At 37.4% G+C, this 26,449-nt stretch overlaps 4 protein-coding genes across 8 annotated transcripts; 1 reads left to right on the top strand and 3 right to left on the bottom strand.

Moving 5' to 3' along the window:
* Nucleotides 1-54: 54 nt before the first annotated feature.
* On the bottom strand, nt 55-5,104 carry idh3a (isocitrate dehydrogenase (NAD(+)) 3 catalytic subunit alpha). Of its 2 annotated transcripts, XM_078257011.1 has the most exons (12): nt 5,015-5,104; nt 4,570-4,635; nt 3,991-4,053; nt 3,766-3,849; nt 3,423-3,537; nt 2,995-3,182; nt 2,257-2,390; nt 2,069-2,171; nt 1,866-1,930; nt 1,254-1,338; nt 969-1,121; nt 55-876 (listed from the first exon to the last, which is right to left on the bottom strand). In XM_078257011.1, the coding sequence occupies exons 1-12, from the start codon at nt 5,039-5,041 to the stop codon at nt 793-795; spliced, it is 1,167 nt and encodes a 388-aa protein (XP_078113137.1). In that variant the 5' UTR covers nt 5,042-5,104; the 3' UTR covers nt 55-792. The 2 variants fall into 2 exon arrangements, with proteins under 2 accessions (XP_078113137.1, XP_078113138.1); XM_078257012.1 differs by lacking the exon at nt 4,570-4,635.
* A 650-nt stretch (nt 5,105-5,754) lies between these two features.
* Nucleotides 5,755-10,121, bottom strand: lrrc61 (leucine rich repeat containing 61). 3 transcript variants are annotated; one of them, XM_078257015.1, is made up of 9 exons: nt 10,030-10,121; nt 7,847-7,942; nt 7,594-7,740; nt 7,432-7,492; nt 7,149-7,234; nt 7,003-7,068; nt 6,842-6,910; nt 6,513-6,638; nt 5,755-6,363 (listed from the first exon to the last, which is right to left on the bottom strand). In XM_078257015.1, the coding sequence occupies exons 3-9, from the start codon at nt 7,706-7,708 to the stop codon at nt 6,257-6,259; spliced, it is 630 nt and encodes a 209-aa protein (XP_078113141.1). In that variant the 5' UTR covers nt 7,709-7,740; nt 7,847-7,942; nt 10,030-10,121; the 3' UTR covers nt 5,755-6,256. The 3 variants fall into 3 exon arrangements, with proteins under 3 accessions (XP_078113141.1, XP_078113140.1, XP_078113139.1); XM_078257014.1 differs by lacking the exon at nt 10,030-10,121 and adding an exon at nt 8,877-9,125 and having other exon boundaries at nt 7,853-7,942; XM_078257013.1 differs by lacking the exon at nt 10,030-10,121 and adding an exon at nt 8,877-9,124.
* Nucleotides 10,122-10,213: 92 nt separating this feature from the next.
* cib2 (calcium and integrin binding family member 2) lies at nt 10,214-18,088 on the top strand. Of its 2 annotated transcripts, none has more exons than XM_078257017.1 (6): nt 10,214-10,461; nt 11,919-11,953; nt 15,163-15,274; nt 16,475-16,622; nt 16,731-16,926; nt 17,315-18,088. In XM_078257017.1, the coding sequence occupies exons 1-6, from the start codon at nt 10,411-10,413 to the stop codon at nt 17,334-17,336; spliced, it is 564 nt and encodes a 187-aa protein (XP_078113143.1). In that variant the 5' UTR covers nt 10,214-10,410; the 3' UTR covers nt 17,337-18,088. The 2 variants fall into 2 exon arrangements, with proteins under 2 accessions (XP_078113143.1, XP_078113144.1); XM_078257018.1 differs by lacking the exon at nt 10,214-10,461 and adding an exon at nt 10,477-10,552.
* Nucleotides 18,089-19,732: 1,644 nt separating this feature from the next.
* Nucleotides 19,733-25,409, bottom strand: LOC144522157 (SH2 domain-containing protein 7-like). The gene is made up of 8 exons (XM_078257020.1): nt 25,114-25,409; nt 24,895-25,016; nt 24,237-24,403; nt 23,506-23,595; nt 22,879-23,044; nt 22,646-22,798; nt 21,833-22,528; nt 19,733-21,728 (listed from the first exon to the last, which is right to left on the bottom strand). Exons 1-8 carry the CDS (start codon nt 25,148-25,150, stop codon nt 21,681-21,683), a joined length of 1,479 nt encoding a protein of 492 aa, XP_078113146.1. The 5' UTR covers nt 25,151-25,409; the 3' UTR covers nt 19,733-21,680.
* Nucleotides 25,410-26,449: the final 1,040 nt, after the last annotated feature.

The following is a 26,449-nucleotide window of genomic DNA, read 5'->3' on the forward strand; positions in this document are numbered from 1 at the left end:
TGGTCAACAATTTATTTGTACTACTTTAAAATCATACTCATATAAACATGGACATAACTTTCACCAGGTATTTAATTATATGGGTCATTATCATAGCAGCTGACAAGGGCTTCTGACACCCACAAGTAATTTGCATAACATTGAATGATAATATTTGTATTGCACGTTTTAAGAGCAGACGTCACAAAGTGCTTTACAACAGAAAACAATAGCAAGTAGAAAAAAGTCTGACATTTCTGATATTCTTATATTCGTTTTTCTTTATACATTCCTATTTGCAGAAAGAAAAACAGTATGACACGAAAGACTTAGTGCAAAACATCTGCCACTTTCATATTACAGAAGCCTGATTATGTTTAAATCATTAATCTTTTTTTCACGATATGAATGTGAAATATATCTATGAACATAATGGAAGAGTTTGACTTGATGACAAATGTTTTGAGTGTTTCTCAAGTGATCATGGAGGTTACAGATTGCATCGTTTGTCAAAAATACTGTAACAGTGTCAATTACATTAGACAGGAGGCCAATTTCAGCCAATAAATAGACAATATCCACCACAGATTAAACAGTTCAGAAATTAAATACATATTACATTTACAGTAACTGTTTTCAAGACTTTAAGACTTTGGAGAAGCTTTGGAGTTTGCAGAGGGAATAATAAAACATTCAGAATCTCTAACACCTGTCTTTTTTTTTAATACATATGGTTTAAAATGTACAGATACAATGTGACATGATGAAGTAAAGATACCCTAAAAATGTACTTGTGATCTTATTAGCATTATTTTAGTCCAGATCCCGCACTCGTTGACATATTGCTTCTGTGAATTCTGAGCACTTTGAGTTTCCTCCCAGATCTTTTGTTAGAACCTTAAGGATGGATAATAAAATCATTACAAATCAGAGCGGGAACATACAGTACAACCACAACTGCATGTTTTCATTTCTTGAAAAGTAATTACCTTTTTGTCTCGAATGATGTCAAAGCAGGCCGTTTCAATCTTCTTGGCGTGGCCATGCAGGCCCATGTGCCTCAGCATCATGACTGCACTGAGCAGCAAGGCAGTGGGGTTGGCCATGTCTTTTCCTGCTATATCTGGGGCAGTTCCATGAACCTGACAGGAGAAATCAATCACAATCTTTCAGAATGGTTGACATTTCTATAAACATCTTATTTCTGAAAAGATAAGAAACATGAAGAGGCCAAACTTAGATGTGCCATCACTAACTCATCGCACAGAACATACAGACTCAAATATGGCAACACCATTGGCACCAATGTTTCCACTAGGAGTCACTCCAAGACCTCCAATTAGTCCTGCACAAAGATCACTGTAATGGTAAACACATACAGTTACCTTTAGATTTATTTTTGTTCATACACATCGACCTTGCTTATTAGATTTCATATGCATACTAGGCACATCATTTTCAACTGATGCAGACGATTTCAGTGCTATTTGCTAATGCACATCATCACCACACATTTGCCATCACTTTCACAGTATTTAGTTAGGATTTCAGTTGATTTTTTCTTGATTGATGTTAAATCATTATAGGTCAGGTTAGCCTAAAATGATTCTGCCTAAGTTTAAGTTTTTGTAATTGTTAGAATATTTCTTGTTGAATCCACACAGTGTACACTACTTTCTTGGTTCCAACTCATTTGTACATGTAAATTAAAACAAAATTACATAATTTACAATATTGAGTAAATGTGTTTACTGTATGTGCTGTCTGAACAATTTCTTTTAAATATATGCTTTTTGCTTTTTTTAATAAGGCACAAAAATAATGGAATGGAGAAGATATCATATCTTATAAATATAATATGCTCACTATGTAAGCGGTTTACTTACCTTAAGATGTCTCCATACAAATTTGGCATTACTAATACATCAAACTGCGTGGGATCTTGTACCATCTATAAGAACATGTATAAACAATGCCACTATTAATAAGGAATCTTAAATATGCAAAACATCTTCCAAAACATTGATTTATAGCAATCTCAAACATGATACACAATAAACTAATTCATAACAAAAGCTATGCGACTTACATTAAGGCACACAGTATCCAAGTACATCTCAGTGAATTTCACGTCTTTGTGCTTTTCAGCAGCCTCTCTGCATTTTCGTAGGAAAAGCCCATCAGACATGCGCCTATGAGGACAGACAGCATATAACTTTAAAATTACAAATTCAAATGACAAATTACTTCAAGTAATGTGTACTAAATACAACTTACATAATATTGGCCTTATGAACAGCAGTAACACTGGCCCTCTGATTATTTCTGGCATATTCAAAAGCATACTCTGCGATGCGTTGGCTGGCTTGCTCTGTAATGAGCTTAATACTCTGTACAACTCCATCAACAATCTGAAAATATACAAATCCAAGAGAATCAGGTAAAATCTGTAAAGTATAAATTGTGTTTGAGTGATTCATAAATTAAATGCTAATGATTCAATTCAATTTTATTAATAGTATCAAATCATAACGAGAGTTATCTCAGGACACTTTACAGATAGAGTAGGTCTAGACCACACTCTATAATTTACAAAGACCCAACAATTCCCCCAAGAGCAAGCATTTAGTGCGACAGTGGCGAGGAAAACTCCCTTTTAGGAAGAAACCTCGGACAGACCCAGGCTCTTGGTAGGCGGTGTCTGACGGTGCCGGTTGGGGGTGTGATGAACAGTGGCAATAATAGTCACAATAAAGATAATGGAACAGTGACTAGAAATAGTAATCGTAGTAGTTCATGGCATAGCAGGGCACTGCAGGGCGTTACAGGATATGGCATGGCACAGCTGAGCTATTCCTAAACATCAAAAAGTGTTGTATTGTGTGATACAATGTTTTGATCTAGAAAAATGAAATGCATGTTGATTCAGTGAGGAAATAATCAAAATGTCAAAAGAACAACATTGTAAACAACAAAGTTTAACTAGACAAGTAGTGTGTTATTGAAGGACCTTACCAAATGTTCAATCCCACTGTATTCTCCCTCAGTGTTCTCCCTGATGGTGACCAGGTTCACATCAGTGTAGGGGGTCTTGTAGCCCTCAATGGACACACAGGGGCGCACATTGGCATAGAGGTCAAAGGTTTTCCTCAGCAGCAGGTTCATAGAGGGATGGCCGGCTGCTATTGGTGTCTTCAAAGGACCTGTAGATTGTTAAGTAATTCAAAACGATTTAGTAGTTCACCTGCCAAAAAGAAAATCCCTTTTGAAGGGGTAAGATCTAAACCAATGTGCCATGTTTGTAATGAACAGTAAAGTATCAGTCACTTATTTGTAAAGTGTGATTCACATCTCTAAAACAATTTCACTTCCCAGTTTTTGCTGTGGGAATGAATGGGGGTATTTTTTGTTTTAAGTTATTATAAGTGTATTAAGCAGGTTACCTTTTAAGCCAATTTTGTTCCTGTCCATCGATTCTTTGGCATCAAGAGGGATCATCCACTTGCCACCAGGTCCTTGAATGGCTGTAACATTTCTCTCCTCCCACTGAATAGGTGCCTAAAAAAAAAAAAAAAAAAAGTGTGTGTAAAGGAAATTCATTGGATTTTTTTTTTTTTTTTACAATATGCAGCTTTTTAAAGACTTTAATTGTATTTCTGATTTCTCTTTAAAGTATCCGTGCTGGAGTAATGCAAATGAATAGTTGACTATTGCAACCTAAACAATATTTTTGCTGAGTTAATGTTCATGGTGAACAATGTTTTCTTCTGCTCCTCCAGTACTAACTTTAGCTGCATCAAATATCTCCATGACAGCAGTGGAGATCTCTGGACCAATTCCATCACCAGGGATTAAAGTAACAGTTTGAATCTGTGAGGCAGAATGAAGAAACATAACATTCAATGATAAAATAATAACAACACACTTCAGAGTCACAGTTTAAGACAAGCAATAAGTCATATTAAAATCTTCAAGACTTTCTTTGTGTAGCTCCAGAGGAAAGATACATACCCCACGCATGAACGTCCTGGGTTGTGGAGCCTCTGTCTTCAAAGCTCCAACCACCCGTGACACCTGACAATCAAAATGGACTAGATTAAAAAGATAATTACTGTTGTGCCAATCCTTGGTCACTCTAGTAAACGTATCTGAACATGAAAAGCAGTGCAATTACATGAAACACCCAAGCGATTAATGTCGAGAGAGATAGATAGATAGATAGATAGATAGATAGATAGATAGATAGATAGAATAGGACAGGATAGTATTTGGGAGCAAAGGACATTCTGGAAGAGGAGACTCGACCCAGTTCACTGCAGGAGTTGTCAGACCTTGTTAAATAGCATGTTAGCTGTGTTGAAAAGGCAATTTTCTGTCAATCAACAAATGAATTAGCCTTGGCTGATGGTAAACATCATCACCCAAAAATGGGCAGTGTAGATGTAGGCGCTGTTACTTACGAATGATGGCAAAACAATGGCCATTTCAGATTTTAATAACATTACTACTGCGGGAGATTGCTTGCTAGCATTAGCTTTTTTCCAAACGCAGCACGGATAGTGAACGTTTTAATACGTATGCTTAACTTACTTCCTGAGCCTTGATTTTATCCTTGCCATTGAGCGACAAACCCCACTGTCTTAGTAGATTAAGAATCTGTAGATAAGGGACATTTCATTGACATTTGTTCAACTTGAGCAATCAGCTAAAAACTAACGTTTACAACAATGTATGATGAAAGAAAAACATTTAGATATCAAACTAAGTTAACCTTTTCGTTCTAGCTAACTAGCTAGCTGGCTAAATAAGTAAATAGAAGTCAAGTCAGGTTGCTATAGTAACTACAAGCATGTAGCGCTAGCGCCTAGCTAGCTAGTGAAATGGGTAACGTTATCTGGTATGCCTGCAGTCTTTGACTCACTGTGTGAACGACAGTCAAATAAGCTAACGTTAGTTGATTAATTTAACGAAATTGCCATGCATTTGGTGCAATACTTAAATGCTAAACTATTTACACGTTTCCCCCCGGACATACCGATGACCTCCACGCCTTCCCTGCCATCTTCAACTAGCCAAGGTCGGTGCAGGTGCAGCTCTTTACTGTCTATGGGTGCAGCACACAGCAGCAGCACGTGTCAAGCTGAACACGATACAAAACAGATTTCCGTTCTAAACGAGTTTGATTTTTCAAAATAAACCCTTATTAAATAAGTTCCCACATTAGATAACATCATGATGATTCTTTACATTTTAAATTACTTCGTAGTATCAACGTTCAGTTATATGCCGTCTTTCAATTTATTCTATAATATTGGACACTTTTACACCTAATGCCAACTGCCACGTTATAGACAGGATTCCCTTTGCTCTTACTCTGAAAATCTTCCGGGAGTAACGTTAGCACTGAGATTTAAGGAAAGTGACATTATGTGTATTCTCGAGTAATACCACACAATGAAAAAACTAAACTAAATGCTATTGCCAAAGGAAAAAGAGGGACATATGTGATCATAAAAGGGCTAACGATACATTGTTGGTCCGAAGTATGAATGGACCCGTATATAGCCATGGGATGGATTACGACAAGTGCTGCAATAGACAGTTGTGTAGGAACACCAGCAAGAGGCGCCAGTGGACTGCGTCTGAGAGTCCATATTACATAATTAACAGTGTATAATGTACGTACAGTATCATGGTTGTCCCAAAGTACACATTATAGATATGAGTAAAAAAGTACACCTTTAGTTTATAATCACTGTATTTTCCACAAGTTGGTCTTACACATAATAAACTTTATGGTATAAAACAAGTAGAAACAGCTGAAACAATCATTCAATCACTTTTTGCAAAAGTTCAGCTTACAAAGAAAGCATACAGCATTGGACACATTAACTCCCCAAATTATCCAGCAATGCAAAATGGAAAAACACTCTTAAAACCTATAGAAATTCTTAAGCAGCATATAGCTCTCAGCATAAATGCAGGCTACAACATGGTACAAAATGCACACTGTGCAAGTAAAGACGTCTTTGAACCAAACTGAAGGGGTGTCAGTATGGATAAAGATTTTCAAATCACTTCCATGTATCATCCGATACCCAATGCATAGGATGAGATATAGTTTCAACAAATGCCTCACACTGCAATACAAAGCATGTGTGTCTGGCAATGATACTGATCAAGCATTTGGATACAGCTTAGTATAACCTACAGTACATTAGCCATGGTATATCATACAACAAAAACTTGCACACAAATGTGTCCAAAATAGCCCAACTCAGATAGCATACTGCTTTGGCTGCTTCTTCAGGCTCATAGATCTTTCAGTTTGCGAAATTACATGGGTGGCCCTGTTGTTGAGGAGTCTGCATTCATGCAGTACATCTGTAAAAAATAAATGTAGGGCAATGATTATATAGGATACCACACTGTAAACTTAATGTAGTTGAGTTAACTGGTTACTGTAGAGTAAATGATTACTTTTCTTTAAAAAAAAATTATAAAAAATAAAGGCCTTGCAAAGAACCTCTTACCGTTGAACTGTTTGTAGGCTTCTTCAATAATCGCATTGTTTGATCTTTTTATCTCCCAGTAATTATCCTCCACCCATGGTTTGCAATCAGGATGTTCAACAAGCTGCCCATTCTTGTATAAACCAGCTAGACATTTATAGAAAAAAACACTTTAGAAATATTTTACTTCAACAGGAAAACTTTTAGTCAAGCAAGGACAAAGACAACAACTGCACCACAGACTGATTGTGTGGTAGGTAAATACTTTGCTCAACAACTGAACTTAATCTGATGAATGGAATAACAAGTTACTAGTCATGACACAATAACACACTAATTAACAAATGTACCTTTGATGGTATCATCAATGTCTTTGCATAATTGGTACAAGTCACTTCCACGTCCGACAACTCTTTCACCTACAATTTAAAAACAGAATATAATATTTAACATAGTCTGAGAGTTAAAGTTATTATGAAGACTAAATGAAAATAATATCTATATATCTTACCATCCAGCACCTTGATGTTGGGGAACATCTCAAGAACTATGTTTCTATATGCTGCGTTCCTGCACACTGCAGAAAGAAAGCCATTGTGAGTTCATTTATCGAGACTTCCCATCCACCAGATTGTGTTCAAATAAAGTAAAATGTACCTGGATTAGTGTAATTGTAAGTGTTGTCCTTAAGACGTATATTTTCTAACTTTCTCAAAGGCTGAAGGCAGTGTAGGTTCTCAATGCTGTTAAAAACCAAAATAGATGAGAGATGATTTTACACGACCAATTCAGAATATTGTTATTAAAAATATAATAGTAGCAAAAACAATTATGTTTAACATCAACGATAGATTCAATCCTTTGTATAATATGTAATCAACACTGTAGTTGGTGACATATTCACATTCATTTAAGGGTAAGCATTCGGTCATAGTGATACCTGGATATGATATTACCAGCCAGGTTTAAGTTCTGTAAACTGTCACAATTGCGCAAGGGCTCTGAAAGTACAGAAACAATAACATTGCATTAAAACAATCTAACTATGTCGGAGTGAACATATAGCATGGAAATAAAAAAAAAGGTGCTCCTGAAATCTTACCTAAATTGGAAATCCTGTTGGCAGACAAACAGAGTACAGAAAGAAGCCGAAGAGATGCTAGAGGTGCTAAATTGGTGATGTTATTTCCAGAGAGGTCCAGTTTCTCTAAATTCATACACTCCCCAATGCATCCAAGATCATGTATTCCTGTAAGACATACAATTGACCATTACAAACAATAATGCAAATTTTGAAGGCTTAAATAGTGTGTGTATATATATATATATATATATATATATATATAAAATCTTACCAAGACCTCTCAATTTGAGAAACAGTATCGACTCCAAATCAAATTCCCCTGTACGTGACTTGAGCAGCACAGAAGTTATCTTCTCACAGTCTGCATCTGAAAGAATCAAGAGAAATAAGACTGCAGATTAACAAACCACGTTCACTTTTCTATTCTTGTATATGCAATCACAGTCCTTTTTTGTGAGTCAGCGCTGCAAAAGCAGAATGCTTGAGGCATTGTGTGTCCGAACTGTTTAGGGTGGAACAATCAAACAACCTATGCAATCATTATCTAAATATACAATTCAAGCTGACCATGATTTACATATCTGGCAGCACATTGAGCTTTTCCTCTGCCAGTTTCAGAGGAAATGGTCCCAAACAGGCAGATGCGCTGTTCTTTGTGTTGTCTGTGATGGTATTAGCTTGCCAGTCGCATGCAAGAATAACATGAGGAAGCTATATTTGGTTTAATTTCCTCAGGCAGAATGAGTCTCTAACTACACTTGAATACTCTTCCATGAGCCTGCACAAATAAAACACTGATACACTGACGAGAAACAAAAGACTTATCAAGTTAACCAGAAATAATGATGCTGGGGTCTATTTTCTATTTTTTTTGTCCTCTTATATTTTCAGATTGACATCAACGCAGCATTTTTTTTTTTTTTTTACTTTATATATAAATTATTATATAAGGACTGGCAGACTTCTATAACACCACTACAAACTGGGGGAAATAGTCATGGGTGGGATAAGTAGGGCCAACAAAAACATATCTTGCTTATGTCAACACCCGCAAAATGATTTGTTTGTGTTTAGCTTAGCTTGACACCATTAAATGTTGTTAGCGTATGTTAGTACCTGTTAGCTGTGAGGCAGCGGATGCGTGATTCCATGATAAAAATGGTAATTGTTCGTTTCTTCCTCTGATGATGACACACGTAAAATGTTGTGCAACGAATGATACGTTGTAAGCTACATCTTAGCCGCAGCTAGCTAGCACAAGCCGCTAGCAACGTAGCAACAAGCTATCCATCACAACTTACCTTGGTCTTTTTCTCGCTTAGAGTCCATCGTGGGCAACTTTGCTACTTAGAAAGCTACCTATCGCAATAAAAAGCGATGGTTTTAATCAATGCAGTGGAGAGACAAGGCAGTGGTTGTTTGAGGGAAATGTAAAATTGGCATCTGTCCTGGGGTGCAGCCAGGACACGCTCACTGTACTGCTGTGCTGCAATATAGCACGCAGGTGGATGAGACGGACTTCACTCTCTGCAGTCCAGCATAGCACAAGCAGAGACAGAGGCAAAGCACTGTGTTAGAGGGAAGATGACGACGTGGTTGCAAAATTGTTGCAGTATTTGTTCAATGTTGTTTCCGTGCAACAGGTTGAATTTAAAATTGTGTTCTTGTTACGGCACTTATTCCTCAATTGGGTTTTGTCATCCATGGGTTTTGTGGTGGAACTGTGGTAACGTCAGTCAATTCTGAATAAATGTGTAATTAAGAAACTTAGTAACGTTAGCTACGTTAAATCAAAAGGATAACAAAATGAACATGCTATCTAAGTATAATCCAATCGGGGGTGAAATAACCCACACAAATATGCAATTAATGAAGTTATTTTTATTAATGAATGTAGTTTATTTTTATTATGAAGTTAATTTGTTTTGTTTTGTTTTTGTCAGTGCTTATACACATGACCAGTGATGGGAAGTAACTAAGTTTATTTACTCAAGTAGCCTACCGTACATCAGTAAAAAAAAAAAAATACAGGTAATGTAGCCTACTTGCACTTTGAGTATTTCCATGTTTCCACTCCACTACATTCCAGGTGGAAAAATTATAGGCTACTCACTGCATTTATGTGGCATAGTTACCATACTTGCAGATTGAGAGTTTATACAAAACAAAACAGTTTAAACAAAACATACCATGATTAGTTTAAAAAATTAAATGCATTTTAGATTAAATGACCCAAAACTGGCCTACAGTTTATAATAGTTGTTCGCATACAACTGATATGCACAAAAAAGCTGGAGCATGAAATCAGCCTACATTATGCCATCGTATAGCCTATCCGTTTTATCAACATTGGACAGCTCCACAAGACAGCTTCTTCATTACCAGCAGGTTCTAGATCACAGTTATTTATTTATTTATTTATTTATTTATTTATTTATTTATTTATTTATTTACCTGAAGTCCTATTGGTTTGCCTTGACTCCGGTGGACAGCAGCTGGCTGCTTAAGCTGATCAGTTTGCGGCTCTTGGACTGCAGGCAACCACTGGCTCCGACACAACTGGACACTGCTCTTCTTTTATTCTTTTTTTTTTCTCTCATGTTTTTCTTGCATCCTCTAGGCCTACGTATTACAGTCATGGCGGATATCTCCTGTAAGAACAACAACAACAACAACAACAACAACAACAACATGTTTTGAGAGTTTGCAGCGTCGTCGGCTCATCCTGTGCGGAGACTTTGTCTTTGCCGCGGACCCCTAAATGCCTTTCATTGAGAAAAGGCTTCGGACATTCAGTGTTGTGAATGTGTACAAGCAACACATTACTTGATTAAGATGGGAAATAAGCAAACGATATTTACCGACGAGCAACTTGATGCCTACCAGGTAAGCTTGCATGCCCGTGCAGCATGTTAGAAGAGCTACTGTAGCCTATGTCCATCTCCAGACCCAGAAAATCAAGCATACAATAGCCTAAGTGAGTAAAGAACTGTGCATATAGGCCTATAGGCATTGTAATGTTCGTACTGATTTACTGTCAGTGTTTAAAGCCTTATTTTCTCGTTACCTTTAAAAAATATATATTATTAGGCTGTTATTATTATTTATATTAATATTAGTAATATTATATATCACTATATGTATCTTTATTTCCTAATAATGACCAAGTCACTCCTGACAGTGGAACCCCATGTGTCTTGGATTTAATGGGTAAAGCAAAAAAAGGCTACTGAACATTTTATAAAGAATAGAGAGAAAAGCAAATAGATATGTTCAACATTGATCAATAATACCAGATGGTCCAAGTCCCCAACAATAAATGATAGGCAATAATTATTTTCCTCCTAAAGTGTGGTCAGTTATGACTTTAAATATGTCTAGTCTTGATAGGTGAGAATTGCAGAAGGTTTTGATTCCAATTGCAAACTGGAGGATCTTGTGTTTGTTCTGCCACCAGTTGAGAAGCTCTGTTGTTCCCTGTAACAATAATCCAGGTTTTCTTGGGAAGAAACACATATTCATGTACACAGGTTTATCATGTGATTAGGTGTGGACTTAATAATTGACGCCAAGCCGGTGTGACATGCTGGGAAACTCTACTCTCAGGAGATGTTTTTTTTTTTTCTTTCTCAAGAGCCTCTCTGGTTACTCCTGCTGCTCTCACAAAAAAAGCATAATAGCATAGCCTACTGTTGATTTCTGGTTTCCTTATAGTTTCAGTCTTGGGTACAATACATTATTATCTTATTTTGCTACGATCATATATGTAAGATGTAGTGCCCAATTCAACATCGACTGACTTTTTTTTCTCTGTATTGGCTTTACTCATAATGTCATCTAACATGATGGAGACTAGTAGGTTATAATGAATAGTCAGCTATTGCTTTACACAATCATCATTAACCCAGATAGGTAGACCTCTTTTGACTTGAGTAGATAGAGCTGTCTGTTCAGCTCCCTGCGATCTGTTGTCACATTCAGGAGACAGAGTGGATACAAGGGGAAATGTAAAGTGAGGTGCCTCCTGTAGGGCTGCTGGATAATGTGTGTTACCAACACGTGCATGTCAGACAAGAGCAGATCATGTTCCCCTTGCCACATTGTTCCTATTGCAAATGGCAGTTGACAACACTCACACACGTCATTATTAAAGAGACACCAGACACTTCAAAGGAACCGTAATGTTATTTTATGTGACTCACAGATGTGTCATTGAAAGTGTTTAATAGAAGATGTAAATATTTATAGTAACATAAACAATATGTCATACACTACAGTCCTTTATTAAAACTTCAGAATTTCTCATATTTGTGATTTGACATGCTGTTTTTGTCTCATTGCAGGACTGTACGTTTTTCACCCGCAAAGAAATTCTGCGGTAAGAATTTTATCAAGTGTACTGTAGCCTACCTCTAGACCCTGATGCATTGCTCACGGATGTACTGTAGCTCAGTTGTAAACCACCTGCTCTAACCATAATATTATACACATAATGATATTACAATTTCTCCATGTTCCCTCCTGGCAGTGGTGTAGTCTAATGTATTGTAGTGGGTATACTGTACTCTATATATATATATATATATATATATATATATATATATATATATATATATATATATATATATATTGGCCTATATATTTGGGCCAGAATCTGCCTTTGGGGAAGGGGGGGCATATCATAGTGCGGGGTCTGGGTGTCCGTCCCCAGGGAAGTTATGAGCGTCAACGACTTAATTTTCTGCATTTGGAAACACTTTAATGCATCAATTTACAGTGGAAGTACCTTTATTTAGCCTATGCTAAGAAAAAGAACACAGATGACAATTCAAAATATATCAAAAATATAATGAAAAGTATGTTGTTGCGTGTCCTTGGGCATTTTTAAGTGGGTATATGGAAATCCTGGAGCTTTCTTAGAGGGTATACTGCGTATACCTGCGTATCACGTAGACTACACCACTGCCTCCTGGCTCTGTTGTTAAGATGTGCTTTAAGTGGACACTGGGCTTGGCATGTACTACTGTATGTTAAATCACGAACCATACTTTCATTACAAGGGACTGTACTACCACTTCAGATTGCATTTGGCTCCTGTTGGAGGAATTCAAAGTGTCTCACACACGTGAGCCATGCCAAGTCCTCAGAGCAGACTGCTTCCATCTTGGGAAACTTAATGCTGAAGTTGATTTTATTGGCAGCTGTGATGTGTTGTTGGGCACTGTTTAAAAAGGGGAAGATGAAAAAAACATACATTGTAACTCTAATAATATCAGCTGATTTGCAGCCTTAACAGTAGAATTGTGAAAGCAATAAACTGATTTTTATTTAATATACAGTAATTATTTACAGTTTGTCATAATTGGATTATAACACAATTACATGTGTGTTATTTAAATAATAGCTCAGGATTAGGATGATTTACAACAGTGAATTTGAAATGGGAATATAGACACAATATAATTGATATTAGGGATTATTTTTATTCTAATCCTTGCACATGCAATTTCACATTAAAGTTATAGGTTATAAACCTATAAAGTGTAAATTTTGTGTCAATATCTTCAAAAATGTCAGCCAGAAAGAAAATGTAAATAAAGAAATAATGAAAATTATGCAAGGCAAAATTAAGGAATACAGTTATTTACATATACATTTCCATTTATAGTTTAAGGGTAAGGACTGCTAAATGTGCTTGTACATACTGACATCCAAAATGATCTTCTTATCCAAGCCATTACTTATCTTTTTATATCTCCCCATCAACTAAACACCCCAGCTAATACAAACAGACTGTAGCATAACGGCCAACCCAGACACATATAATTACATCTATGTATGGCACAGTAGATGTGCATTTATTGTTCATGGAGATTGCTGGTACGAAGATCTAGAAAGCTCTGTCCTGTAACAGCATCATTATGTTACCTAAACCTTTGAAAGTCATGTTAACCTTTTGACTGCAGTGTTGTTTTCAGTGTCACATTTCTACCTCTTTCGATATGTGCAACCTCCACACTTACAAAAATGAAATAAATATGAATCTACTCTTTGTGATTGCACGAGGTATCATGACTCATCGGGCAGGATAATTTCTCTCATCCTTGATGACAGGCATAAATTAAACAAATAGCTTGCTTTTCTTTTTATTGGAATCAACATGATGCTCATGTTTCACTATCTTTTATCAGTGGCTCTAGATGTTAGAAGATAAATAGCTACTTAAAGAAATTAAATGCTGATACTCAAGAATGTTGCAGTGTAACATTAGCAAAGGATGTAAGTTGTATGCAAGAATTTTGTCTTCTAAAATTACACAAGCCATCAAGAATTCATGAAGGGTTAAAATTCAACAGATTATACAACATGCTTGTTTGATTCTACTTTTGTTTTTAATTGTAAAGCAGAGGTGAAAAAAAAAAAAAATCAATTTTAGGGTGTAACTTAGTACCCTACATTAAAACCACAGCAATACCAGCCTTTTTTCAGCAATGAGACTTCTGATTTTATATTTTTTCCTTATAAGATTTGACTGCATTTATGCTGCTTTTTTTCTTTTCAACAAAACAATGCGTAGTTGTTCCCCGTCAGTGATATTGGCTTGACTTTGATTCCAAAGCCATCAGTGAACTGGAAACAAAATTGACAATCAACAGAGGGTGTAATTGGGTCCTACACTTTATGACCTTCAATACTCCTTGTTTTTGTCTCCGGCCCAGTTATGTTACATCAAAGAAACAGGTTATCACTGATGGTCATGAGGTCATAAGGATTTGAACCCTTCAGCCACACTAGATCATACCATTTTAGTGTTTTTGTATCTTGTTTTGGAAATAAAACCTAATGTCAATGGGCCAAATTTGCAGGAGCTGTACGATCCAAGTATTTTCCGGGCTCATGGTACATTATGACTGCAGGTTTACCTGTTCATTTGACAGGTTTATCTAAGTTAATTGAAGTGAGTGTCCCTGCTGATAAATGGCTCTGCTCTGGCAACGCAGGTACACCATGACAGGATTAGTCAAAGGACAGAGTGAAAGGGAGGCTGAAGATAAGTGCCCACTTTCCCGACACCATTATTTATTATTATTCTTAATAATGAATGACATAAAATGGTTTTCACAGAAAAGAGGACAGAAGAGAGAACAAGAGGCTTATTACATCACTTTACTACATGATTTGTGCTACAAATTTCTTGAAAAAACAACAGTTTCTCTCAGGATAAATGAAGCTTTATCTTATATATTTAATACTGTTAAACACATCATTTAAACATGTAAACATCTGTCAATATACACTGTTTACTGTTATATCCACCTACCTCAGATATACAGTATAAGCAACCTGTTATATTATTAATTCTTTATTTATTTCAGCACCATTTGCACTTTTGCATTGCCCTATTGTCTTACTGTTTACAATCCTCACTGACATGTTGGTTTACATCTATATACAGTAGGTGTTTGAAAAATCAATGTTTCTTTTTTTAAAAGTCGGTATATTGTTTATTTTTTTTAAATGGCACTAAACCAGAAGCATAAAGAGAAATGTAATTGTTCAAAAAGTGTTTTTTATTTTTTATTCTAGGTTGCATGGCAGATATCATGAGTTGGCTCCACATCTTGTACCGATGGACTACACCAATGAACCTGATTGTAAAGTGCCCTTAGCCTTAATAGTCAACATGCCAGAGTTAAAGGTAAAAAAAAAAAAATCTTCTTTGCAGTACATCAGTAAGTCCTGTGTTGTAACTCTTTCTAATGGATCAGCCGTACTTTGATTTTCCACCAGCAGTGTGTACCTGTGTTGTGCACCCACTACTCATGTGGACAGACACCCAATCAATACACACTCTCTTTCAGAGGACAGAATTGATTTTTAACATTCGTCATCACTGATCTGATTGCATGACACCACATTCTGTGAGCTCATAAAAGTTTATGTGCCATGAAACGCTCAGCCTCTCCATCCCTCCTATTTTGAAGCACCTGCCATTTGAAAAGAACATCCAGGAATTTTAGAAATGGCATGTTGCATAACATTGCAGCCACATTTACCTCCACCTTTCTCCTGCGCACCAGACACAAGTACCACACTATGTTATATAGATTCCTTTTCCACCAAGGGTTTAGCACAGAGACTCATAATGTGTCCTTCCTCTGGGAATAATTGGCCCTTGCCTGTAAAATTGTCACGCGATGGCAGTGCCTGTAAGGATGGAGAGGAAGAAGATGGAGACCACTCAAGGCAGGATTGATGAGACCCAGCCAAGTGCTCTACAGCTCCATAACCATAAATACATTCATATCTTGCTGAGTTTTAATGAGTTGTGTTGAGTCAACTGGACTGATTCAGGCGAAATGTCTGATGCAGATGGCATTGCTTTAAATGGCTGATGGCTATTTACACAAATGGCTTCTTTTGCTGAGCTTGAACATGCACCTCTGGACAACAGCTGTATGTATATTGCAAGTCTCTTCTGATGGCTGCCCCTTCAGTGTGAATTTATTGCAAGTCAAATCAGCTAGTTACATGGGATGTACAATCTTCAGAAGCAACTTATGGTTGAACAATGGAGAAGAAAATAATGTCTGCACCATACCAGCAAAGAGAGGAAGTCAGCCTTTTTACCTGTGATCAGCAGAAAACACCAGTCTACCTCTGTAGATTATGTGAAACTGTTTGACAACAGCATGTAAAAACAAATGGCCATGAAACCTATACTTCTATTTAGGGTACTTTTAAGATATTTGTTTTTCTTATCCAATGTTGGAGTGAATCTTCAATTTACATTTTGCTTATCCAAACCATGTTGCAGTGAATCTTTCATTTACATTAATGTGTACTAACATTTGCACTGATTTATGTAAATGTTGTCGCCCCCTTTGTCTTTTTGTAGGAAAACCCGTTCCGCAACAGGATCGTAGAGTCTTTTTCAGAGGATGGGATGGGGAATCTCAGCTTCAATGAATTTGTGGACATGTTCTCAGTCCTCAGTGAAATGGCTCCTAGAGAACTGAAGGCCATATATGCCTTCAAAATATATGGTAATGACGAAATTCCTAAACAGTACATTATAATTTATCAAATTTCCCAGAACTCGATAAATTGAAACTTTGTGGGTTTTTTTTTCTATAAATCTTTGTTGCCCACAGATTTCAATGTGGATAATTACCTGTGCAAAGAGGACCTGGAAAAGACTCTAAATAGGCTGACGAAGGAGGAGTTGACTCCTGAAGAGGTGCAGCTGGTGTGTGAGAAAGCCATCGAGGAGGCAGATTTAGACGGAGACAGCAAACTCTCCTTTGCTGACTTTGAAAATATGATTACTAGGGCTCCTGACTTTTTAAGGTGATTAAATGTACCTCACTGAAGACAAATAATACATTCAGACAATACATTTTATCCACCTCGTTCTATATGGCAAGCAGTGGCCCTTTAAGATCAGGCAATACATGCATTTACCCTCATGCTGCAGTGGTGTCCCTGGTTACATCAATCCCCAGATGGCTGGTTATCATTTTTATCATTTAACTGCCAGCCTCACAACATTACTTTAATCCTGAGCCACATTCATTTATATGCAAATGGCCAGGCTCAACACTGTCTGTCCCCACTAACATGCTGATCTGATCTATTCCTGATTCCTGTGTGTTTATACTCACATTTACAGTGAGTCTGTATGTTTATATGCACAATGACTTATACTGGTTCCTCATATTGTCTTTTGTCACTCCAGTACCTTCCATATACGAATCTGAGAGGGCACCATGGAAGGTTGGAAGGACGGCAGAGTGGTGAACCTCAGGACTCTACCTGCACCAGGTCCTCGCCACAGCACAGTGCCTGTCTCCCACTCCCATCGTCAAAAGAAAATCAAACCTCTCCAGCCCCACTGAAGTCTGCTTCGAAAGAAAGCAAAATGCTAGATTAAAAGGAATTCCAAGGATCGGGAATTTCTTTACTGCAGATGAAAATGTATTTTCCTTTTACCACCTATAAAAGGGCTTGACCTGGATTGGTCTTTGGTGTGAAGAAAAGGCATTTTGAGGGTGAAACACTGTCAACAAAATCAGTCCAAAATGAGCCAGACTCTGGATTGCTGCATAAAATGCTCATCTACCTATATTGCACATAAATACCCCTGATGAAGTCTTCCTACAATGACTGTTTATAAGGTTAAGGACAATGCTTGAAGTAAATGAAAGCACAGCATTGGCATTAAGGCCATACAGATCTTTTATATGAGCTATGCAATATTTGTACATGCGGTGTATTGCTTTTAATCATTTTGGGTTGTGTTTTTTTCGCTTGTGGAACTGATGATGACAATCATATCTTACCGTTCTCCAGTTACATGAAGGGCTCTGCCATCTGAACAAATGTTGGTAGCTTTCTTCTGCCTCAGCCATTATCATGAGACATTAAATACAGCCATCTTTTGGATATACATGTTACAGTATTTTATGTGACTTCAGGTATTTGTCTTACTTTGAATAAATGTTTAATTCTGTGTCTTGGTTTTCGTGTGAATGCATTTGTGAGGATTATTGTCACTGAAAAACACATGAAATAATCCTTGAATACAGGAGCTCTCACTGTTTGTTAACGAAAAATGAATCATTTCAAGTGAATGGCCTGACCTGCAACTTTAATGAGTTCAGTAATATCCCCTCCTTATAACCAGTTCACTTCAACACACCCACCCATGATGATCAAGGAGCGTGCACAGTAAAGATCAGGAATTAGCTGCGCCTCTGCATAGTCCATCATATGAGCTGTAATAACTTGCAGGATGTGATCATCAGGAGTTGTCTGCCTCAGCAGTCACAAGCATGATTACATCCTGTGCACACAGTTAATCTCAACAGGAAAGCTGCAGGAAATGGTCATGTTGGTTGATTAATATTGGTTTCTGAAGTATGTACTGTAGCAGGGTACAGATTGCATCAGGTACATATTGAGTACAGCATATGTTACTTTTGTACAGCATGTTTTCAGCTCAGGTACTAGTGAGTTATACTGTGCAAGTGGATGTTGGGCAACTATACATGCAGAACACTTTGTTCATCTTCTAAGAGTCACATCTGAGTCATCTTTACATCTTTGTGCAATGGCTGCAAAATAAGTATGACCTGGTTATTTGCTGCTGAGTCTGACAAATACAGAACAGTTACAAAGTAGAAATGGGGACACTGGCTGCAGGCTAAAGCAACATAACATAACAAGCAACCCAGCATAGACCTAGATCATTTCATCTCAAGCGTGTTGTGAGGCAATAGTCTTTCCTGTTAGCTATTGCTAATAACAACTGCAACCGTTTTACTGTGTTACTGGAACTGTGCTTGTCGAGTGTACAGGCTGGATATTGTGTGTGACAGAAGACAAAAAAAAATAGACATGCATGTAGATCAACACCAAAATATGACTGTCTAAAATAGAGTTGCATTGGTTGGATGGTGTGATTGTTCTCACGGACACTGCCAGCTATGAAAAATTAGGAAAAGTTGATATTGAGTGTCTTAATCCACCTAAAAAGGGGAGGATGTTGAAGACAGTTAAACACTGTGCAGTCATCAGAGCAGCCAGTTAATTCTTCCATTATCTCCAGTCCCTTTATGAGGGCAGCATCAAATATTCAGGCAATACAGTGCTGATTGTGTGGCTTCAATAATTACAGGTCTCACAGAGAACATCTGTTTAATTATGATTCCAACAGAGAAGCTTCTGGTGCAATGTGATACTGGGGCTGTAAAGCAGCCATTACTGTAAGCAACTGTTTCTGTGGTTGAGAGGGGCCAAACTGTAAAACTCACACTGGTTTCACTCCATGGGAGCTTTTCTGTTTTAATTTGACGTGATGTAAGATGGTGCCTCAAGCTTTCAACGCATGAGGTCTGACAAACTGCTCGATGACAGATTATTCTGGAAGTTGGTGCTGCTGTGTACTGTATTATATTTTCTACATTTTTGACTTTTTCTTATAATTGATGAACATGTATTAACCCTACCCTATTTAGCATTTAAAAGCATGTAAATATACATGCATGATGCATGATGATGCATTATTGCAATATTTTTAGCAATGATTTATTTATTTATTTTTAAATACTTCTTAGTTCACCTTCACGTCAAATGAGTAAACTCAATCCGCTGATGAGTGCCATGACATATGGCAAGGCAAGACAGCTTTATTTGTATAGCACATTTCAGCAACAGGGCAATTCAAATTGCTTTACATGAAAACAGATTAAAAAATTAAAAACAGATAAAATACGAGAAAAAAAGTTACAGTGCAGTATAAGAAATTAAACATTGAAGAGCAGTTAAAACAGTTAAATATATAAGCAGATAAAATAACTTTCCTGGACTCAGTGATCCATTTTTTGGAAAGCTTTTTGACCAATATGATGGCAGAATGCTCCAGGAGAAAAAGGTGGACCTTTCTTTTCTTTCTTTCTTTTTTTCTTGCAAACTAAAGAGAATAATACACTTTTAACTTCAACCTTTGACTTCATGACTTTTGAACACAATTATAAACAGTTAAAACCCCACTCGTGAGTGATTTATTCATGTGTATGAACAATTCATGTTTTATAGCACAATGTAAAATGTGTTTATACAGTGTTATCAATCATCCATTATAGCTAATTCGTAACAAATACATTAATAAATACAAATAATACAGCACAGCATGTTATAAACAAAATTATTAAGTGTTTATATACTGCTTATAAATGCTAAAATGGAGTTTAAATGAAAGTGTTTCCAACAATTTCATTTCGATTTATACTGTGTTTGAAATTATTTGAGTTATTGTAATTCTCTTTTAGCTATCCATGCCACAGCACCACAAAATTGTGTTATGATTATTAAACGAAGATGTGTTTTCTCTTATTATACTGAACCTATAGTTCATAGTGTTTTGTCAGAGTGTTATTCACGGGTTTAGAAACCCACTGATACACAGTCAGGCACTTATGACATCTTTTTTTTTTTAAGATTATTTTTGGGGCTTTTCCCTTTATTAAATAGTGACAGTGGATAGACAGGAGCGTGGGAAGAGAGAGAGGGGATGACACACAGCAAAGGGGCGCAGGTCGGATTCGAACTCGGGCCGCTGCAAAGGACTCAGCCTACCTATAAGAAATAGTTAATTTCTTATACTGCACTGTAACTTTTATTCTCGTATTTTATCTGTTTTTAATTTTTTTTTATCATTTTTAACTGCTCTTATGTAAAGCACTTTGAATTGCCCTGTTGCTGAAATGTGTTATACAAATAAAGCTGCCTTGCCTTGCCTTACATGGGGTGCACACTCATACTGGGTGAGCTAGAGGTCATTCCCACTTATGACATCTTGTTTCTTTTTTTAAGAAGTAACATTTTTCCTTCTGTTTTTCAGTGACACTTTATCATCTTTATCTAAGACTATGTCAGAAATGTCAAAATATTGTTGATCTTCTGAGATGAATGATAAGATATTTAATTGGGTTAATCCTGGTTTGTATTACATCACTTTCAGTTCTACATTAAAAACAGTACTGTATCTTTTCCTATATGTAATCACTTATAAAGTATGACCACGGAAAGCATTCAAGTACACAGAAAGGTTATACTGTCGTTTTAGTGGCTACAGCTAGGCTATAAATAGAGAGTTAAAAAGGGCAGCAGATGATAGAAGATAATAAATGACATTTCAACATCTTTGACACTCTTTCTTGTTTCTATACAGACGTTTGAAATCTGTATGCAAATGAAGTTTCCTGTGAATGAAGTGCAGCATTGATGGTAGCAGCCTGTAGTCAAAATATTTTTTAAGATCAGTTGTAAACACAGTACACCCTTTTTCTCTGTAGAAAAGAATTATGAGTTTTCCTTCTTGAATCTCTCATTTATTTAAATGTAAATGCATCATCATTTTTTAAATAAATACATTAAAAAGCAAAAATACAGAAGATGTCATGTGAATAGCTATGAACATGTAAGGTCATGTTGAATATGTAAAAGAATCTTTCACAGAGTGTACTGTATATTAGGCAGCCACTGTAGTGTCAGAATAAAATTAGTGAACATTTTCATCAGCAGCTGGTAAGGTAACCTTTTCACCATTTCCTCTTGGCCTCAGGAAACAGCCATTTCCATTTATCGTTCTGCAGGAGGTAAAAAAAAAGTTCATCAAAAAATAAATAGGATGAACAATAAATACAACTTTTCAAGTATTTAAATGAAAGCAAATTTTGACGACATTACTAACCTTCAACCCCCAGGATGAGTGGTTATGTTTGGCTCTGATGTCCTCCAGAGGCTCATAAGTGTTGCTGTTGGGTTGAGGTGTATTCTTGTGGCCAGGAATCAACTCATATGTATTGTCATGAGGGAAGCGGCCAACGGCGGCTTCAATGGGGACCTCAGCATACACTGAACCATTGTGCTGCTCTGATGCCGATGATCTGGCTCCAGAGGGTGTAGTGTGTGGGCTACCAGGCCTGCCAGCCAGGTGATAGACAGCGCTGTCACTCATGTTTTCCAGGCTGTTGCAGCTGCTTGCTCTGCTGCACGAGTCTGTCCTCTCTGGCGCTGGGCCAAAGTAATTGGCTTGTCTGACCGGTTTGGGGGAAAGTCTCGGTGGCGTGTGGGGGGGTGCACTCAGCCTGTAAGACTGCTCTCCATCAGAGCTATTGTCCAGAAGCGTTAGCGATCTGCTCTTAGTGTCCAACAGGCCGAGCTCACAATAAACAGACTCTGGTCCAGCTGGAGGACTATACCTGTTCTGATCCTGGGTTGGGGATCTTCCAGCTCTCCCTGGATTATTGCCAGGGAAATTGTCCTGACAGATGTGTTGGGATCTCGGTATCTCCCTGGATATTTTCTTTCTGAGCTGAGCATACAAAAGGTCATTTACGGGGCCACTATCAAGGTGCCTGCTCCTCCGAGGCAAAGGTGGTACTTCCTGTTTTACAAAACAAGTGAGGTTCTTAAAGTTAGCTTGGAGGTATTAATACAGCAACAATTTCAGTGACACATTTTAGTTAGAATGATCTCCCTGTAATTTATGGGCTGTACTCGCCTCTAGTGTCCTGTTGTTCTTTGGTGGTCGTGCAGGCGGCTGCACTGTGGCCGATTTCATCTGTGGTTTTCGTATGTTCTTCACAGCTTCACAGGCCACAGGCTTTTCTTTAGGGCTAACCTGGATGGTATCGTACAGCTCTTTATCCAGTGCCTACAAGAACAAAACAGCAGTAAGACCCTAATTCTCGATCAATGTTACTTAAAGAAAGTGACTCAGGAGTTTTGTCTCACCTCAAAACACGAAGATGTCAGGTACTCTCCAAATGGCTGAATGGAGCTCGTCTTGTAGTATTCTATGAGATCAGAGACAGAGTCGTGCCCTTTAGTGTCTCCACAAACGACAAACTGCCCTGATTCACTTTGGTTTATCACGAAATGTCGACACCGATCCCTGCCTCTGCGACAGGAAATTAAAATGAATTAGATTAAAAAAACAACATAGGTTCCTTTGGTTAAAATGACTGTAATAAGATCTGTGGTTAGGACAACAAAAACGGTACGATGTTGCATGCAGTGTTAGATTAATGCACAACTGAAACATCCCATTTGTGACTTTTGGAGCTTGGATGTCCACTGATAAAGTAATCTGCTAAAATAAATAACTTAAAGCAATTCCAGAAATATAACTTCAGCGGATTTGGCACATAATCCTCACATCATGAGCCCTTTGCAGCACTGTTTACATCTGTACTGTACTTTAACTTGTAGAAGCATTATTGATTTGTTGAGATATACATGCAATAACACTTATGAGCATTTAAAACAGAGGCACAAAGTTTTTATATTGAGGTTCATTTCCAAATTATCTTGCTATAAAACACAATCAGTAGGTAACAGGTTGTTCAAACCAATACTCACTTATAAGACAGTATGTATCCGATGGCCTTATCACTGAGACGGATCAGGAAACAGCCCAGCTCCTTTTCTCTGAGTATTTCTTCACCCTCCCTGTAAATAGACCATGAAGAACTTTAAAACCCAAACTTAGAAAACTGTTTCCCAAAAGCCCAATTTGGCCTGAGTTTACAGGAACAGTAAGGCTGATCACGTATTCACCTTGGAAATTACATTGCATCAAAGGAAAATCCATTTGGTTTCCGGGTTTTTTTCCACTTGTCATTTACCAATACACAGGTTCTGACGAAACTGTCCCTTGTGATCTTTATGTAGGGGTCTACTGTATGTCAGCCAGGATGGATAGGTCCTAAATGTCTGCTTTAAATGTCACCGCAGTTGATGTACACTCTGACCTATACATAAATAAATTCACTCAAAATAACAGAGCTTAAGTAATAACCCATACACATTTATTTGCTTTACAAATACAAAAAACACCTTCTATATTAAAAATGCAGCATTTGTTCCTAATCTGTGTAGTATAGAGTTATATAGTAGTAGTTTGTAGTAGTTAATATATAGTTCTATATAAAAATAGGACGTATAGGCACTTTTATGGAGAATGCGATACATTTGTTGTCACAAACAAATTATTATAACATTGAGCTTTAAAGTTGATTCTTAACTGGCAGATAGTTTGACAGAAATAAAAATCTTGGCTCATAGCCCACTTAAGATGTATTTATACTTACTTTCTTGTGATGAAGCCCAGGAACCAAGTGGGGAAGAAGCCGTTGTGGACGATGAGTGGAACTTGAGTCTCTATGAACCACTTTGAAGCCAATTCCCTGAGTCTTCCTTCAGTCCCCTCAACATGAGAATCCACTGGTGGCTCCCTTTGCTCCATCCTCGCCTGGTCCTAATCAAAGCCACACAGACAGCCGATGAAGACACCCAAGCATTCATTTCCCTAACGTACGCAGTGAGGGTGCATTTAAACTAATATCTAATTTGCTTATTTTCCAGGAGGCGTCAGTCAACGACTAAAAGTGGCTCAATATTCTCATTGTTTCAAGAAATACCGGATCATTCATGAGTGTACCTAAACTTACATTTTCACATAAACTGTAATATTTCTTTCCTGTTAAATCGAAATATGTATTAAAATTGGGCCACTTAAACTATTCAGAATCCACAATGTCCAAAGTCCATTCACAATCTACAAAGAAGGCTATTTTCCCTTTTCATACAACAAGGCTTTTATTTACACTGACCTCCTCTGCTGTAATGTCGCACTGATGTTAAGCAAACTGTTACTTTGCATGGAGATATATAGTTAATAAGTTAAGTCATTAAAGCAGTAAGGGATAGTTCTGGTGAACATGGAAGTGATCTACTAACAGTTCTTACCTTAAAGCAAAACGTCAGACAGGTCCTGAGGCAGGGGGATTTTCTAGGTCTGGGATCCTTTGTCACTGACCCTGATCTGGATTTCTGTTGTCTGTACCGTACACAGCAATTTCTTTCAATCCCTAGAAAAATTATAAAAAAAATGGAAAATGAGACTTTATTTTCAGTTCAATGTAAAGCTCAGAAACTGTTATCATAAGGTGAGAGATGTGTACATACCTTTCCTTAAGAGCGTACAGTTTGAACCTGGTGTCATTTCAGCAAACTTTCAAATGCTTCTCTCAACTTCTGAACAGTCTGTAACATCCAACCGAAGGTGTTCTGAGGGAGTATGACAGTACATGGGAGATATAGACAGATGACATTTACAATTACACACATTTTTCCACCGGCTTGGAAAGCAGTGCTGCTCCGCAATGGCACAGCAGAGTTCATACAGCTCATTTGCATGATAAAGACATCTAAGGGCTGCTGAACAAAGCAGGAGCTTCCTGAAGAGAAACGGAAAGTATAAAAACTGTGGTTTGTATGCACATGAGTGCGTTGGTTTGCAAGAGGAGGTGTTTTTACCCACAGGCTGTGTGATTACTGTAGCAATGGGAGATAAGTTGCGTCAGCAGTTGATCGTCTGTGTTTTCTGACCTGGGTTTGCAATGAATTCGGATCAAGGCAGGAGCAAAATGTGTGAAAGAATGGAAATGTTTGGGAAGATTCACAGAGATTTAGAGGGCATAAACAAAACTCTAATAAGATGAGAAATTTCCCAGCCCTGTTTTTAAGGTTGTCATAGACTGAATAATGGCTAACTCATTCCCCCCATGGCTGAGACAGTCACAATTAATCATCTCTCTGTTGGTTTCTGCTCAGCAGTAGGAAGTCCCTGTGGGGGAGAGACAAAAACCAGAACCAGTCTGTGTCATACTGAGCGGGATGAGATCTCAGCATTCCCCAATGATAACATTGCTTCAACTTTGATCCCAGAAGCTACACTGCTACGTCCTGTGTAAACAGTCGGTTTCTGAATGTCTACGTTTATTTTACCTCTAATTTGCATATAATAGAAATGATAGGCCTATTATCCATCTACCCAGCCACCGTTTACCCAACACACGCACTGTAATGTTCCATGTATGACTAAGTAATGCTACAGTGTCATGACATAGAATTTCAACATCATCTCAACAGTGCTGTCTGTCGGTTTTAAACGTCTGTGAGTCATTATGTGCTCCTCTGGGGGGTTGAGAGGTTTGGGGTCAAATGTTATCACTGTTTCCACGTTTGTAAAGATTCAATAGTATCATAGGCCTATACTATAATAACCTGTGCATGAACAGCTTAGAAATGTATTCTATCTACAGCAGCCAGAGATAAACAAAAAGGAAGCATCGTTTTCAGACAGTTACCAGACAAAAGGCTCTTTAAGATCTTTTTTCAGTCTTCTGGCAACATACGTATGAGGAGGATGTGGGTGTTTAAAAGGTCACAAGTCAATTTACGTCTATAAAATGTCCTTACAACAAAACTACATCACATTACCTTTAAATCTAACAGTGAA

This window comes from Sander vitreus, chromosome 8 (genome assembly GCF_031162955.1).
Source record: "Sander vitreus isolate 19-12246 chromosome 8, sanVit1, whole genome shotgun sequence".
Classification (NCBI taxonomy): Eukaryota; Metazoa; Chordata; class Actinopteri; order Perciformes; family Percidae; genus Sander; species Sander vitreus.